This window comes from Megalopta genalis, chromosome 6 (genome assembly GCF_051020955.1).
Source record: "Megalopta genalis isolate 19385.01 chromosome 6, iyMegGena1_principal, whole genome shotgun sequence".
Classification (NCBI taxonomy): domain Eukaryota; kingdom Metazoa; phylum Arthropoda; class Insecta; order Hymenoptera; family Halictidae; genus Megalopta; species Megalopta genalis.
Window position 1 is genome coordinate 24,127,933 of NC_135018.1, and position 19,206 is coordinate 24,147,138.

Here is a 19,206-nt window from a genome sequence, read left to right on the forward strand (position 1 = left end):
TGGCTCTCTGAAACTGGTATGTACACATATATGAAAGGCGCATCGTGTAATTGGACCGAGTATCCTCGAAATATCCCGGGCAAGGGAACGAAACTGTAAGAATCGATCGGTTCTAGTTTTTCTTGATTTCGCGAAGGTGTAACGAGACCGCGGATTTTATGCATTTGTGAGAAAACATGAGTTGGCCGAACGCAAAATACATAGTGAGAACATTCGGAGAATTTTAAAGCACTGGTAATTATTTGATGACGAAATGACGTTTCACTTGATTCTCGTTTGTTCCAATTCAAAACTTTGACAAGGAAATTGTTTATCGTGGTTTGTTCAATTAGTTTTCATTCGATCATTTCACAGAGATCCTAAATTATTCTTCATACTGAATGAATAGTAATACCATGCGAAAAATGTAATTGTGCAGAAAATATAGGTGACCGTGCGAATGATCGCAATAAACTATTCTATGCATCAAAACAGAGGAAAACGTGGGAAATCGTAAGTGACAAAAGTATACGAATGAAAAAAAAAATATATGCCTAAAAAAAAGCACTTGTAAAAAGGACGATCCTGCTAAGAGAGTTAGAACCATAGAATAGATCATCGAAGCTTTCAAAAAATCGTATAGCAAATCTTTTTGAAGGAATTAGAATTTATTGTTAGTAGAAAGGATCAGTCTTTAGAGAATCTTAAGAAAACGGCTTTCGATTGATTTATAGACTAGATCAACTGTGTTAGATAGAGACGACGGGAATGTTGAGAATTGCCATCGGTTTTGTTGGACAAACGTTTTTTGGTGATTTCGAAACAGCGCTCGAATGAACTCTTAGCTATTGCCTGAGGAATGCACCGTCGTTTCTTGCAAGGAAGATTTGCGGTGAAGCTGTAAATCTAAATCCCGATCGATCCCCGGAACACGCGAGCGCGAATCAATCTCGCGAACGTTGATCCTGCTTCGCTGAAAGAGACTTTTCTCGCACATATTATATATTCTCCTTCCCTGTATTCATGCGCTTTGTATATACGATGCCTACGGTTGGTACTTTGACCGCGACATTTAAGAACAATTTTGATGTAGAGACAACGCCCGAGAACGAAATAACATGTTTTCTTTTTGTAAGAGACCACGGCAGGTCGTCTAAGTAGTCGCCTTCTAATTGCATACTTGTGTAGAGATTGTTGTCGTTTCGAATTCATGTACAGTAATTTCTCCCTAATTCGCGCTCAGATTGCGCACAAAAATGGACAATTTGGAAAGAGGAGATACGATTATTTGAGCCTCGCGGCTCGTTTTTATGATTGTTGACAATCGGTAATTATAAAAACAAGCCACAAAATTCAAATAGCGATATCTTCTCTTCCCAAATTGTCCATTTTTGTGTACAATCTGAGCGTCGATTAGGGAGAATTTGTTATACATAGTATATCTAGACCGAATATAGTAAATTCTACCTAATTGACGCTTAGATTGCGCACAAAAATGGACAATTTTGGAAAAGGAGATACGATTATTTGAGCCTCGCGACTCGTTTTTATAATTGTTGACAATCGGTAATTATAAAAACAAGCCACAAAATTCGAATAACAATATCTCCTCTTCTCAAATCGTCTATTTTTGTGTACAATCTGAGCGTCAATTAGGGAGAATTTACTGTACTCATTAATATAAATAAACATTTTCTTACGTAAAACGTTACTACCATTTTTCTTGGAATCGTTCGAACGGAAGTACAGTTTTCTTTTGCAAGATATCATAGCTTTCTGGTGCCATTTTCTACAGAGAACCTTCGTGTTTTTTTATAGCTTGATCCAGAAAGGAAGGATTTATCACCTGTATTAATTGTTTCAACCTCTTGGCGTACAATGACGTGTCTGTCTCGTGATGAAAATTAATAGCAACTTGTTAAATATGAATATTATGCCTTATAAAATAAATATTCTGATAAAATTCTGTTCTTCGGTCATGAATATTTTGAATTGTTCCAGTGAATATAGACACAGAACAAATACAAACTTTCTTTTTCGTCTAAGAAATTTGTGTAAACGGAAAGGAATTGTTACGGCAAGAGATTAACATTGACTAAGAAGTTAATTATAACTATCATCTTATTGTTGGATTCCAACTGCCTAGTTCTCGAGGATACACTCGATCTCTATTTCCTCTAGCGCGTGACCCACTTCAGAAGAGATTTTCCATTTCACAACTTGAAAATTCAGCATTTAAATTTCAAAATGTCCCATTTAACGCTCCCACGATCCATTCACGAGAATATTAGGATCCTCGGCGAACTTCGCGGCAGGACCATAAAGCTTGGAAAGAAAATTTTACTTCCACGAACGAACCATGAAAACGGAATTAGTAACGCTGCGGAACTGCGTTGTGACTGTGCTCCGCGCAGTTTCAATTCCTCTGAAATTATTTGATCGGCGATCGACATAACAACTCGCATATCCGGGATCCCCCGAATACAGTAATTTCTCTCTAATTGACGCACAGATTGTCCACAAAAATGGACAATTTAGGGAGAAGAGAGACGATTATTCGATCCTTGCTGTTCATTTTTATAGTCACGAATTGTCAACAACTATGAAAACGAGCCGCAAGGCTCGAATAATGGTATCTCCTCTTCCTAAATTATCCGTTTTTGTGCACAATCTAAGCATCAGTTAGGGAGACATTACTGTACCACGATCGGAACACGACCAAAGACAACAATCTTCCTCTTCCGATCCGTGTACAAGCTGAGTAAGTAGCAGATTCTGAATGAAATCTTCCTTGTAAACCGCCAGTGTCTAGAGAGAGTACGCACTGCACGTTGCACTGCTAGCCTCCGACTGTTAGCTCCCTTGAATGTCGCATGTTATCAAGGACGAGAGCACCGGTACACGATGTTCGTCGACGAAATCGCGGAGATCCTCCGTCGACACAAATCTCAGTCAGTCATGAATAGAGAAAGCATAGTCGCCCTCGTGACATTCATCTCAACAAAAAAAAATGTCAAAAAGAATAAAAAAAAGAAAACGATATATAAATATACGGCATAACCCATATCTCATGTGACATGAATCAGTGCATTCGATCATGAACGCTGTTGCCACTCATTCCCTTTTTGAATCATCTCATCACGCCTGATCTATCGCTAAATAGACTACGTAAGATACTACTATATCATAAACGTACGTTTAATTGGTAGTCTATCTCTATTTTCATCGATGACTCGTTCAACGTCTACCTTTTCTGGATCATGATCACGGCACGACGAGCGTCGCGACGACACGATCGACCGTGGCGACGACGGGAAAATCATTTTTCCCAACTATTTGCTTCTCTCTCGTTTCGCCGAAAAAGAAAAAACGAATTTCGTCGCGAGTCGATCCCGATCGGGTTCGATGCGATTTCGTAGCTGGGAAACGATCCGGGACCGGTCCGCAAGATTCTTTTTCTCAAAATCGCAGCCCGATCGCCGATTCGGACGATTCGTCCGCGCGTGTCGCGAGCCGACGTTTGCTGCGCCGAGAATTACCCGGAGCGACGATACTATTATCGCCAAGATCGATCGATTCGTCGCTCGGCCGATCCCGTTCGCGGCGTTACGACGTGATCCACAGAGGTACATATTCATATTTTATATGATGTAAGACTGTTTACAGGGCTTTTCGTCGGGGTGACAAACCTCCGACAACGAGAGTAAGCGTAAAAGTAATAGAACAGAGAGGACGTCTTGCGGCCGTTAGACAAACAAAGTAGCAACCCGATATCGAGTTTTTATGTTTAATATGTTTTGTCAAGTCGATCCCTGAGTTTGTGAATTTTTGCAAACGCTCGGGATTTTTGTTGTGTTATCGACGAGTTCTTTGTGGAAATAATTAGTTAACGGTGGAGTTTTCTTTTAGAATTTACGCGTGATCGTATTTGGCTTCGATTATCTCCAAATTTTTTCTTTTAAATCAACGTCGACGTTGTAGTCGGACGGTGATCGTTTGGACGTTTAACTTCATCCCACTCATTGTATTTTCCTTTAAATATATATTAATAATCCTTTCAAATGTTTCCTTTACTTCAGTATATGTATTGTCAGGATTTCCAGTCATTGTTACTATTCTGCAGATTTTATCACACTGAAATATCTCGTGAAATGAATTCTCGAGAAATCTCCATAAAATATGCAAGCTGTTGTTTAAGCATTTGTATTGTTATCGTCCTTGGTTATTGTTGCTAGACTGCCGATTTTATAACATTGAAATATCTCGTGAAATGCAGAGAATTCTTAATGAAAAAAGAAAAATGTACAAACTATTTAATTCTACCTTCAATAAACTCTAATCCATCTAGATTCATACATTTTTGAAAGTAGCAAAAATAAACGTAGTTCTTTGACAGTATCACAATATGTAATTATTGAATATCTAGTCTCTCTCTCATCTCTATATTTTATTGAAGTACTCTTATGGAGTTTGTATTATATCCACAACATACAGCAACGATTTTCAACCTCTCTTGTAGCAGTTCTCATTAATGCGACCACGAAATTAGGAAACGTTTGAAACAATTTGCAAGTTTCAGAATATTAGAGAATGTAGATTATTTGTAATTGTAATGTATTAATAGACACGTATTCGCTAGAGAATTTACTAATAAATAGATCGCAGATTTTTAGAGCAAAATCAAGATGGCATCAATTGCAAATAACAATCTTAACCCTTGAGCCAAATCAAAATTGCTTCATTTATTAATTTTAATAAATCGGAAATAATAGATCGCCATACCTAAGTTCTTCTACTAGCAATAGTTAAATATTAATAATAAATATCGTTCAATAATGTCGATTCATATTGCAGATTCACGAAAAATTATGATCGTCCGCATACTTTTCAGCAACAATGTAGAGGTCTAATAACTTATGAATAGACTACGAATTTTACGTATTTATGCTAAAATTGACTGGGATAAACATCAAATATTGAAGACGGAAGAATTTTTAAGTGTTCTTAAATAATCTTACATTTATTTAAATGATTAAAAATGGACACACATTCCTTACAATTTTCAGTGACAATGTTTATTTAGCATGTCTGGCCAAATGACAAATCTTTTGATCTTGGGTGTACAATGTTGAAAGAATAACGCGTTACTTCGAAACACAGAGTTTGATCCAGTTAGGAAGAGAGGTTGAAACCGTTAGCCATGACAGAATTGGGATGAGCGACCTTGAACAGCCAATTGATTTCGTTCCGATTACAGACCACGTCGCCGTGACTAAGGACATCCGAGTAATCTATTTAATCGCGTCGGTTGTTATCGTGATAACGATTTTCATCGGCACGATGAAGCCGGCGATCGAGCGTTTAATTGCATACCGATATTAAATTACTATCGGCCACGTGTCCGACTCCATTACACTGATATTAAAACGCGTTGTCCCCCGGTAGCCAACTGGGCACAAAAGAACGGAAGCAATTTACACTGTAACCAGCTGCCCCACTATCTTTCTAGTGTTCCTCCCCCGAGCCTAACGTTTTATTTTTCGCCCGTTGTGTCGAAGCCAACGATTCGATTAATGTTTCAATTATCGCCGACCATCGGCAATGATTCAGCAGCGTTTCTCGTTTGATCTGTCTTGCACAAGGCTCCGCAATCGAACCCCGGGTAATGCCGGAGAATTTTTTTATTAATCACGATCCACCGAAGTGTTCTATCGCGATCGCGTGTATCTGGATCGGTTCAATTATGTCTGGTTCTTGTTTTTATTTCTGTCGATCTTTTCGAACGCGTTCAAACCGTGTAATGCCAAAACACTTGCCTCCTAATACGCGATTTTGTGTACGGTACTTATTGGTTGGAGCCTTCGTTAGTTGTCAGGCTTAAAATCTACCTCGAAGAAAACTGGAAGCGTCGTTCGAGCTTTCTGAAGCGAGCTTTTCTCACTTCGACTCCGTTCATAGTAACGTAACAATCTCGACATGTGGTCGAGTCAGTGGGAATTCTTCGATCAAATAGCTAAAAGATGATAACACAATCATTGCAAACGAGACCGGATTCATTAATGGAGAAGGCTCCGACGATTGAAAAATGTTGATGTAGACTCACACCAATTGGTTCCACGGCATATGATATATTGTACAGTATTACCTCTCTATAATCGCAATCTGCAAATCTTTATTACAACTACGTGTCCACCGTATTTCATAGAAAAGTGAGTAGATTGCGGAATTTCCTGCGTTCGTTGCGATGAAAATTGATTAGAAGATGGTAAACTACGAAATTGTGATTAGGATTTAGTAGGCTCTCCCTTTGCAAATTACTAAAAGCATCGGTGGAAGGAACTGGAATTCGTACGAACTTCCGCAAAACGTAGAATAAAAGAAAAACGAAAACTGTTGCTAATACCAGCTGTGGTAGATTCGTGTTCGATGCTCCTATCATCGCGAGCAAAGCGTTATAAGAAGGGAATACTGTATCAGAATTTTAACAACGCTCGATTGCCGTACCGAATACCGGATTGAACGCGTGATAGTGCACGTATCGGGTTGTACCAGCTCCGGGCGAGCCAAGAACAATATCGGTTCTTCGATGGTAGCGTTCTCTAAGAATAACGAAAGAACAAGGTAGATAGAATTCGCTCCGAGAAAGAGTAGAAAAGCGGAATCCACGTGAATCCCTTTTCCTCTCGAGCCCAATCGCCGAACGAAAAATTTTCTATCAATTGTGTACATGTGTTTATTACTCTTATATTGACTCAATGATGTTATTCTGTGGTGCTTTGCATGTCTCTATTGGACTCTGCATGTCATATAGGGCATCGTAAGTACTTATTAAATGAACTCATCAGAGAATACACACGACACTTCCGCAGAAACCTTCGGATAAAAGTAACGCGTTCGCTGCGTTGCGACAGTCGAATGGGCGATTCTAGATCGGCCGATCGTTTGATTAGTCGTGTATCGAGCTTCTGTTGGTTTCTCTAGAGAACGTGCAGAAGGTAGCGAAGTTTGGTAAGAACAGTCGGGATGCTCTGTGTTTTTGTTCACGACCATTTGTCGATTAACAATTCGAATAGAGGGGCACGATGAGATCTTTCTCCGACGAAATTGATCGCTATTTCCGAGAATCGATGGACGCTACCGCTCCCAGGAAACGGAGAAATCTGTTTCCAGGAGGATCCCCTGTGAACCGACTGTGCTTACTGCATTCTGACTTTCTAGATTAATTTCTTAGATGTTAACAACGGTGAAAGCGTGATCGCTCAAGAGACCAACGAATGAGGAAGGACGTTTTCGTTCTGCTCGATCCGAGTGACTCGAAGTTTGTTTAATCGATTAATCGAAGGGTAAGGGACGCTCGAGACACGATGTTAAGCCAACAAGATTTTAATATGACTGAGGTAACGAACGCTTTACACCGATACGGTTGTAACGACACGCGAATTGCTTAAAATAGAATTTTAATGCTCGTTAGTCGTTGACTCGGTCCTTTGAAAAATTGAAATTTCATAAAAATAAATGATAAGGCTCGCCATTGATTTGCATCTTTCAGTTCCAATTAATTCGCCCACGTGATCTAACGAAGTCGCAAAACGATCGCTGTGAACAATTGTCAACGTTCATAAAATGTTTCGTCGACGTCGACGTTTCTAATTAAATTCTTCTTGGCTTCATTAACGGAACCAGCCTGTGGCAGCAGAACGAGGGTCCTTCCAATGATTGGAAACGTATTCAATTTCGAGCAGTCAGTCTTTTTTTCAATTTCCTTCCCTCAAGTCTCTCTCCCCCGTTTTTTACTTTCCAATCAAGTCTCGACGTTGTTTGCAATAGGTCCAGCCGTTCATTTGTTTCCACGAAACTATAGAAGTAGGTTAGCGTCGTTCATTAGAAATTCCTCCGGCGCTTGTCCATGTCGCGTCGACTCAATGATATTTTTACCGATGATCTCACCCTTCTCCCCTCACTGCCGAGCAAGCCGGTAGACTTCCTCCTTTTGTTATTACCTCTATCCAGCCACAATATTGTTTCACCGTGACGCCGCGAATGTCCAGTTAATCTTCCCTTTCACCACTTCCGGTTCGCCAAAGGCTCGAGGAGTTCGCGAAAAATTAATGCAACGTTGGCCGAAAGTGGGACGGATAAAATTAGACAAAACACGTGGAACTTAATTGTTAAGAAGCGAATATTACTACAAACTTTTGGTATCGTGTATACTTAGAAATTGCACTCGAGATTCAAGGTACCTCAGAGAACATTAAACGGTGAAAGGAATACAAAATACTGTTGCATTCTACATTTGCGTTATAAAATCGCTTTTGACAAGTTATTGCACAAATTGTGATCAATGTCTCCTGTTTGCAGAGCCACTCAGACATTTCCTGCTAACGGGAAGTGTACGTGTAAGTTCCGAGGAGTTTTAACAAAGTTTTGATGGCTCTACACGATCGATTCGGTGCGGAACACAAAATGTTATTGACAGAGTGGATAGATAATTGCAATGATGTTTTATTAGTAATAGATCAAAGTTTATTGCCTGTTCGTCGACGTAACAGTTTGCGAATTTTTACGACTGACCACCGAGGCGAGTCGTCCTCCAATAAAAAGTATAAACCTTTTTTATGTTTTCAATGCACCGACTACTGTTTCCGGCAGATGACATTCTACATTTCTTTTGGTTTTTTTCTTTTTCGAAGAAGCGTGCTCAATTAATATTGAACTGTAAAACAATTCCAACAATTTTAAGTGCGCAAAAAGGAAGACTTGCTTGAAACCAATTGTATATCAAGAATAACCGAAATATTGATGGTTTAAGCTCATTTAAGGGAAGAAAGATAGAATCTGGACTTACTACTGTTCAATTGAAATATTTATTGAGGAGAACGTGTCATTGATTATACAGATTCGCGATATGTATCTACTCTACCAATATCAAAAGATCGAATAAATTTCAGGGTCCCGAATGCCGGGTGTTTTATGGCTACAGGAGGGTGAAAAAGGACGGTGGAACCATTCGTTCGACAAACGGCGTAAACATTCCCGCCCCCGTCTTCCCCTTTCACAGCCCAGTGTTTCTTACTTTTCTGTTCCCAGTCGTTAATCCGGTCGATGAGCGCCGAGGGACGAGGGGCGAGCGAGAAATCGAGCGTCGCCAGCAGCTAATCACTGGCTCGTTAATTACCCTTCGGCCTTTAATCTGATCGAACGGTTCGGTGCGCGATTAATACGCTTTTTCTTTCGGATGTTTTTCCGCAAAAATTTAAACGCAGCGAAATACAGGACGAAACGACACGGAAACGTCACGGAAACGTCACGGAAACGTCACGGAACCAACACGGTTTCGCGGACGCTATGCCGGTGTCGACAACGTTCGCTTCCGTCCTGCGCTCCGGATCGACTGTTAATTACCGAGACTTTGATCTATGGGAACTCTCTTGCCGACGAACGGGTTATCCTGTTCCGACACGAAGCAACGGTTCACGTGCATCGACCATAACTTTCGTTTGATCGCGGCGAGGAAACGCGTCGCGAACATAAACGGTGCCTTCCTTCGGATTGTACAGGGTGATTCACGTGAGTTGGGCAGACTTCTGACAGCGATACCAAATTACCTGCAGGGAACAAAAGGAATCTTATCCTAACGAAATGTTTGATATCGTTGAAATTGTGAAAAATTTTGCATCGTGTTAATTAATCCCCGAACAGTAGTTATCATTTCGACCTAGTGTATTTTAATCGTCGCCTAATTATTCAATTTTTGGAAATTACATTGAATAAATCGCTGCTACGCTAAATACAACAAAACGACTAATACGTCTTCGTGAAGCGTCATCGGAAATATGTTCTACAAAAATTCATGAATAAAGTTGACGTAAACATCGTCAATTGTATAGTTTTGAAAATAATCCGCCTCCCGGGGGGTCTGTCGATCAAATAATCGGATCCATATTTTTGATATTACAACTATTGAAATTATAATGCTGCTTCAATAAGAAATAACTCGGCAGATTCTTTGATGAAGCAATCATTATAATAAAAATCGCCAAAAATTAAAGTTTTATTTTTATGAGGCAGTGGATGCCAGACACTTCTTTTTTATCATTTTTATTACTTATTTTTGTGTATTTCTCTATTCTACAATTTTTATTAGAATAAATGGTTAATTACTTTGTGAACTCGGAAAAGCATTGTCATTTTTGTTTGCCTACAATAATTATTATTACACTTATGTATCATTCAGTTGCCTTATAGCGTAAAGCATATTTTGTACAAAATTAGTATTAAAAATATTTTTGCAAATCTTTCTGCTTTAAATATACATATATCTGTGCTAATAATGTTGGAACTCATTGTATGTATGCTATAATAGATACTGGGTTATCTGAAAAGTTCGTAGCAATGTGGATTTTTACTGAGTAGTCTGCGTAACTTTCAATTTGAGGTTTGCAAAATTCTAGAGCACTTATTGTAGACTCTAATTTAACGTACAATTAATACTTCAGCCAAATGTTGAAATTGTATAATAATCATTAACAAAAATAATAATCTGTTCAATTAACTTTTATCATCTGCATTTCAGTTTCGTAATGCCATTTTCACAAAATTTTCCCTTTTCTGCATAGAAAACTAACGTCGCGTAAAAATGTTCACTTGTTTAGAAAATTGTTAATCATCTGTTTTCATTTGAGACAATCGCTTACGATAATAAAACAACGTGAAATACTAGAAATATTACTGAACGATGAGATATTTTCATTACTCGATTGCTTTGAAACAATGATATAAGTCATCACTGTGCGCATAATACAAAGCAATTAACAAATCTCAATCCGTACGAATTCTTGCTACGAATTTTCTGGACAGCTTAATATTAATGTAACTAATAATGATTAACAAAAATTATTATTATAATTAATTATAATATTAAATTATATATATATAGTAACTAAAATTATTATAATTATATATTATATAGCAGTAGATATATTTTACACAGAAGTCATACATATTGATTTTATTCAACACAGCAGTCTTCTTTTAGCTTATGCAAGATGTTCCGGAACATACGGTACGTCCGAAAATTTCGTGACAGCAAATAAATTCAATGAAACGAAAACGAATGGCTTCGAAATATTTCGAAGTCATAAAATGTGATAAAAGTGAAGTATGATTCAACGTACTGGTTAGTTTATGGAGAAGAAGAACGAAAGTACGTTATTTATATACGTGCAAAAATCGGCGAAAAACTTGCTCAGCAGATCATTCATTTTATTTACACATTACTGTCTGTGACACGCCGCAGAAAAAGCGACGTTGGACGATCAATAAACTTGTTTAATCTTCCAATTACTCCCTGCGGTTATCAAAGAAATAAACGTAACCAATTTCGTCCGTGAGAATCACTCTGTACACCGTGCATTAATTCAAACGCTGATGATTCCTCCGTATTAAAAGAAGTGCCTCGTATCTCGGAACATCATCGACGGTGATTTCAATGATTCTCCGCATTCGCTCCCTCAACGTTCCAGCTTTTCCATTGAAACGGAGAATCCGGGTTAAATGTTTTACAACGGCTTGAAGCTTTTTTGTTTCAACAACCTTCTCCCTATAAAAGAAATCCTTACAAGCATATTGTTTGTCATCTTCGCGCGACAGCGAAATCTGCGAAGTCCATTGCCCCAGACGACTCTGCCAAAACAAGTCTTATTTCTTCATCCCAAAGCATAACATTCTCATAGAATTATGCAGGGAAAGATCTTGGCACAGCGCTTCGCAAATTTCGTAGAACGAACCGAGATTATCCGCCCTCTTTCGTTCCTCTTTCGTTCTAATCATTTCCATTTCTTTCTTTCATTTTCTCGATTAACGGTCCCTCGTAGAATCAGTTGGCCGGCGTCCTGAACACGATAAATAGAAATCTCTTCTGTACATTCAGGAAAAGGAGGACGGACCCGTGTACAAGTTTTACGAGGTGATCCGCGATTACGGTGAGGAGATCATGGGCACGATCAATCAACTGCGCGAAGTCACTCTGTTCGCGCCTAGCAACGCTGCTCTCGAGGAACCCGGTGTCCAGCAAATTCTCCAAGACAAGGAACGGGTCAAGGAGATCCTCAACCTACACTACGTCAAGGAACGTCTGCCCATCGACAGAATAAAGAGCAAGAGCGTCATCCAGGTGAGTCGATCTTCCATTCGCGCTTATTCGTTTCGATGGTTCCAATATTCCGATGATTCTCGGGATCGTACGGAGCATACGATTAGATGGCTAGAATCGATTCAAATGTTTGCTCAGATCTAAACAGTTCACGAAAAGTTAACGAGGAAGCCTGAAATACTTGCACAACTAGGCTCCAAATACTAGAACTAGTAACTGGCGATACTTAAGACCTTCCGGGATATAATTCCTGTCTTAATATCGTTCGACTAACGTTTTTTCGGATTTGCAATATTGGATAAACTTCGAGCGAATGGGTTGTAACAGTTTTATAGAAAATTTTAGCACGTCGGTTGCCGCATGTGAACATAAAAAATTCCATTGAAATTCTATAAAATAACAGCGGTCAATTTAATACTAGGTTTACGGGACTCGTCAAAGTGACTTACGATTGTTCAGATTGTAAAGATACATTTGTGAGTTACTTATTCAATGTACAGGGTGTTCCATAGTTATGTTAACACCCGGAAATGGGTGTGATTCCTGAGATCATTTCAAGAAACTTTTTCCTTAGCAAAAATGCAATCCGCGGCTTTGTTTACGACTTATTAACGAAAAACGCTAGCCAATGGGAGACCAGCTCAGCTGGCGCAAGGCGACAGAGCCAACGAGTGCGTCGAAGTCCAGATCCGCTGATTGGCTCGGCCGCCTAGCATTAGGCGAGCTCGCCTACGGATTGCATTTTCGCTAAGGAAAAAGTTTCTTGAAATGACCTCAGGAATCACCCCTTTCCGGGTGTTAACATAATTATGGAACACCCTGTATGTGTTACTTGTAACAAATATTACAACAAAACCCGTTAAAAATCAAAATAAATGTCTTATTGTTACTTTTATAATCGAATATAAAACAGCTGCTTTTAATGTTTCGTAAATCTAGTGCTAATAAAACGGATACCAAATACTCGAGGCTTATAATTGTGTATAATAATTTTCGAACAAGTTCTCTTATCTTCAATCGCCTTATCTCTCCCGAAAAAAATATTGCTACAGTCTATTCGCTTTCACAGTTTAGTAGTTATTCAGTAACATGTTTTGTACATTGTAGCCCTGATAAAATAGCGTCGAAGTGTTAAAAAAAAAGACTAGAACTGGCTTTTAAAATATTAAAAATCTAGAAAATTTCAATTAAGGAATGAAGAATCTGAAAACTGTTTTTTTGAAAGTTTAATATTATGAGACTGTTAAATTACGAACAAAATGTTCGAGACGTTTCGAGCCTCAATTACCCCAAAATAGCACTGAAAAACCATCATCTTATTTGCGTTTCCGGTCCAAGCAGTTTCCGTGCCAAGGTTCCGTTGTTTTCTACAATGTGGACATTCGATGACATGATTTTCTTGTTATTTTCTTCTAGTCGCGGTTAAACGCAATAAAAGGAGCCAGAACTCTTGCATGGTTAATTAACTCAATGTTTCTCTGTTTTATTGTTTTTTTTCGATGAAGCACTTCGTCGGGAAGTCACACGATGGGGTAATTACAAACTTATACATTTTTCGCTGTTTTTGTTGGATGGTTCGTGAATTTCCTCTGCATTTTATTTTGATTTTTCTATTCGCATTCGCCTGATATAATTCTCAATGTTGATCCAAAGACAGACAATTTATCGTTTCACGAATTGTTTTTATTAACACTTTGAAATGGGCTGTGTATTGATGGCAATGAAACTGGCATTGAGGAAAGTTATTGTTTGTACTCGCAACGCAAGCGAATCGTATGTATGCAACCGCAACTGTGCGAGGTCCTATTTGCGCTTTTTGTTTCTCATGCTTGCTTCTCTGCTGACACTACACATTTGCACTTTCCCAAGCCGATGTTTAACAATATGTACAAAGGTCTAGACAGCGTGATATTTTTGTACCAATTCACAAAATCACAAGAATATTATAAAGTCTGTAATTTTATCACACTTAAAAATAAGCTTTTGTACAATTTTGAAATTATTATGTGAAAGGGTAAACATTGTGATGCAGTTCAGCATTTCAGTTTTTGTTTCATTAAGAAAATCGCAACGATTGGGGAGTGTCTATGTGCTATTTCGCAGTCAACGTGTTAACAAATGATTGGTCACTACATGCTGAATCCATCATCTACTAATTTACTTAATTTAAATGAAAGCGTAAAGAACTTGTTATTCAGATGCTGATAAGTATTCTGCAGGTTTTATGCATTTCTAACAAAAGTCGATAAACGAAACGCAATGTATTATTAAAATTGTTAGTGGAAACAATACATTTGCTGAACCGTTTATTTTTTTGTTAACATTTGCAATTTACCGATAAGAACAGCGAATGCTCAAACGCCTGTGCATTAATATGTATTTTTTGCCTCAATATTTTCATAACATGAGCTGTCGTAAAATAGTGGAGCGCTTTTCGTTATTCTCCCGAAAAGTTCTGCGATGATGATTGGATGATAATGAGCTCCATAGAAACGAGAAACGAACCGACGTCCTTGGTCGACTCACGGAAAAGTTTAAAAGGAGAGTCCAAGTAGCCCACGCTGTTATGACGTTAGACGTCTTTTGGCAAACTTTTACCTTCCAATCCACTTAATCTGAAGAACCCGTTCTCCTTATCGGGTTTCGGCAGGAGAAACTTCATTTTCATTTAAAGCTACCGTCCCCCCTCCCGGTTTGTATATTGTAACACAAACTTCATATTCATCCGCCATGCTCGGTCGCGCACATTTCGTAATGAACAAAAATTTATTCGAAGCTGAACGCCCATACGATTACCGTGAATATTTATTTAACGTCTTTTATCTCTTAACGCAGACGGAAACTATTAATGCAATCTTTTGTCGTGCACTTTGAAATTATTAAAGATAAAAGCTTGAGCAAGTTTTTAGAACAAACAATTACAAGCAAGAAAGCTATGATCTATTATTAAAATTTAACCAAAGAGTGTCATTAATCAAAGCACGATTACATTAGTATGAGTAATTAATTTCCTGAAATTATTGGGAATGAAGTATTTCCGAAGCAATAGTGAGTGAAGCAAGATTGCATATTTTGTTCTCTTAATACTCTCCATATTTTAGAAATTTGCATATGTTATAAATGCATAAAGGTCCGCAGGTCTGCTTCTGATAAAGGAGGATTACAAGTAGACTGCGAATTTTATACATTTATGCCAGCAACGAGTAGATGAAATATAAAACAGAAGAAATACCAAAGAATTTTACAAATATTATCGTCGAAGTGTTAAAAGAATTACAACATATGAAACGATCAACAAAATTTGATTTCAGTACCTTACAATTGGTATCATAAAATTCGTTATGGCGTACAGCCACTCTACAGGTTTACGAAAACTAGCCAGGCGGGATGTTTAATGAGAAAAAAACTTTCGTTTCCGCTAGTTGAATTACAATCGAACCGCTTTATTCGGAAAAAGAAAACATTTTACCGTGCTGAAAAGGAAATGAAAATCGATTAATTGAAACGATACATTCTCGATTGTGCCGCATAAAAGAATAATGCCCGTATAAATTTATAAATTCCGCTGATTCTTTGGATTTTCCGAACGAGTTTATCCCTTTCGCGTCCTATTGTTGCCGAATTTGAACGGTTGTTTACACATGCGTTTCACAGGACAAATTTATAGGGTGATACAGAAGCATTTTGCAAATCTCGGGTGAAAAATCGCAGTTCCCTCGACATAATAAACGACGGAGAGCACTGCGAAAAATACAATTCGAAATGTAATTCCCCTTTTGTTCAATACGTGAAATACCTTGTGACTCTTTAATCACGTCGGCTAAAAGGGGAAAATAATGCGACAATAGTATTCAAATAATTGCATGTAAAAATCAAAAATTCTTCCAAATATTCTTCTTAATTGGTGAATTAAAAGTTGTATTTGTAATATTTTGCACTATAGCTCGCTATGTGCTGTTCGCAACGTATGAAAGTATGTATAAAAAATATCAAACGTTTTCTCTTTTCAACGTCGATGCGAATTTTCCAGACCCAACCGACCATATTTTTCAATATACGTTATATGTAACAATCAAGATCATTCGATTCGCATATTTTTCAGGCAATACCGTGTCTTTGTTTCGAGTGAATACAGAAAAATCCGAACTCTGTATGCAACTCAAATAAAGCGTATGAATCGCTTGAAACTGTCGAACCGAAAAGAAGCGTAAAGAATGTGTAACGGCTCCCGTGCTTGATTTTTTGCATGCGCGTGCATCACAGAAATCAATTTTTCCGGTTTTTCGGTGTCCGGGTGCCGCTGTAACAATGGTATCGTTAAGAGCACAATGCGACAAGTTATACATTCAGCAAACACTGCTATCTCGAACTCGGCCAATTACTATCGATTTTAACCTGTGAATGCAATTACGCAAAATCACCGATATAGCTAATTACTTCAATACCCATGCTTCAATCACTGGGTACGCTGATACGGAACGCTGCCTTTAATTATGCCCGGTGCGTTAATAAATGAACATCCTACCGACCTGAATAAAATATAGTAAACCTGCGTGATAAAGGCGTGCACCTCTCATTATACGTCCGAACGGCGCCAGACAAGCTATTAACGGTCGGCAAAATATCGTAGGATTTATTCGAATGGTTCGCTTAATCAGAACAATCGCAATAATTCCATCGAGATTGACCGTGGTCAATGTCGAGCCATTCGACAGATTTCATTCTCTTCGGTGCACGCAATCTTAGAAATCTTTGCTGAAAATTCATTTGCTTGCAACATAGATTTCAAACTATTTTAACCCTCTATAATCCAAATTTTTCATATGAACGCAAAAATGTTTGTCTAACTCGAAATCAAGAAATAACAATCTTTACATATATGTAAATGAGCAACGGATTAACAAATTTAAAGAGATCGAATTCTCTCTGATGTGCGGAGAAAAAGTTGAATCTGCTTGATCATGAAGGAGAAACAATGGAACAAGATATTTTTTACTTCAAAAGTTACACCGAGCCACAGAGGGTTTAAAGGAAATTCAGAAAATTAAGAAACTTTGTTGAAAAAGCTTGTTACTGCTCAAATTGACACAATTTAACACCTTTCAACTATTTTTCGAGTTCACATTTGCAAATGTTCTGTAAAAAAAATTATTTCTTTTAACTATGAGTCGTTAATTCTCAAATGGTTCAAACAATTAGGAAAAGTAACAACAACAAATTTAAAGATGGCTATGTTATTATCATTTAATATAAGTTCCCAAAGGTTCGTAATTTTCTTTTCCGAATAGGAAGAAGATCGTCCCTTGTTAGTCGTGCATGTTTTCATTAATTTAAAATAGTTTTAGACAACTGTGCAATACTGTGAAACATTTTCAGGCTCGGCAGTACATTTGATTCTCGCATTAAACTGATACTAACTCTTGAAGTTTTATAAATCGGACATCTTTTCTTTAAAATTGTCTTAATGTAGTTGTCGCATATTTAAGCAGATAATATTTTTACATCGGCCTCTTTTAGTAGAATATTATAGAAATTGTTATACTCATAATATGCAAACTAAAACCCAGATCGTATCTTCTATCAACATTTCCAAAACGATTACTAACTCCATGCATTCGTAGCTTGTAGAATATAAAGTTAATCGTATAATAGAGATTTGTGAATGTGTGTTGAAATTTGATTATCATTCCTATTTACCTTGTCTACGTAAGTGTAAATTTACGTAACGTTCGACAGACTGTTAATTATTACTGACTACTGTTATCAGACTCTACATTTTCATGCAACAGTTTTTGAATATCCGCAATGGCGTTTGTTTAATCCTGTTTCGCATAGTCAAATGCACACGTGAATATCCACAATTTATGTGTTAGCACCTGCAATCTAACTAGTTTTATCCGCAAATTTGTTTTGCCTCCCAAACACAATCGGGACAGACTTCTACAAACAGAATTAGAAAACTTTCAATGACTTTCACCCACGCGAATACCCGGAATTAATATGTCGGCCGTATAATATCAAACTTCGATGAAACGCCGTCCTTTATATTACGTTTGTTAAATTATACTAAATACGAAAGGAATTGAATTCCCACTACTTAAACATCGGAGTTTCAACGCGCACCTATCAATTTCGTTCCGCGAATTTCGCTCAACTAACGTGTTCCATGAAATTAGAATCGGCTGTTCGGCTAACGATGTATAAACGAAGAAGAAGAGCTCCGTGAAATGAACAGCCTCTCTAGGTACACGAATTAATTCACGAGTGGATTATGATAAAATCCAAACCGATGCGCTAATATCGGCACGCTAATTGTCGGTTATTAAACAGCATTGACCGGTAATGCGCGGAATATTTATTAACAGCACACCGAGCCCACGGCTGTTCAAATATTGACTTGCGCACCTTCGTCTACTACCCATGATGCATGCATTAATTGCTGTAAACAATGAGCAAATTGTTCTAATCAGAAGTAATGTAGTCATCGTGTTGCGGTGAAATTTTCGAGCAATGGAGCACTATCGATTATTTAACAAGTACAACTCGCGTAAAATCGCGTTGGAACAGCGTTATAATTATTTTACAAGAATTCGGAATGCTTGAACAATACGCAAGAACAATGGCCAACCTGATTAAAATATATAACAGAAGACCAATATCCATATGACAAAAGGTGTACAAAAGTTCATTTCAACTCCCTTTGAAATATTTTCAATAGATATATTTCTAATAGACGTTTTGCAGATAGAAAAAGTAATCATGCAATAATTATTATATAATTTCGGCGCTAACAATGATTTCGTTCCATTACATTACACTTCCGGTGAGTATAAATGTTCTTCATGTCACCGCGCCTGAGAAAGTGAGAAAGTGAGAGAGAGAGAGAGAATAAAATAATTTAATACTAGATTATCTCGTATTTCGTTAAACGATGATCGTAAAGTAAAGAACGAATTTAAGAATGATAACAATGAAAAATTCAAATCTACTGTGTAACTTATGTCAATAAAGTTATACATGCACTGGGTACTCCAATTCAGAAATAATAAAAATGATAACAGAAAAATAAGAATTAA

General features: G+C 37.7%; 1 protein-coding gene across 5 annotated transcripts in view; it reads left to right on the top strand.

Annotated features, from left to right (window-relative positions):
- Positions 1–19,206, top strand: part of Fas1 (fasciclin 1 Fas1 domain-containing) — a 526,663-nt gene that overhangs the window by 484,684 nt on the left and 22,773 nt on the right. For 4 of the 5 annotated variants that reach the window (XM_076523006.1, XM_076523009.1, XM_076523007.1 and 1 more), the window contains 2 exons: positions 11,909–12,151; positions 13,636–13,662. In XM_076523006.1, the coding sequence (XP_076379121.1) occupies positions 11,909–12,151; positions 13,636–13,662 (270 nt within the window). The remainder of the gene's footprint in view (positions 1–11,908; positions 12,152–13,635; positions 13,663–19,206) is intronic. The other variant, XM_076523008.1, reaches the window with a different exon arrangement.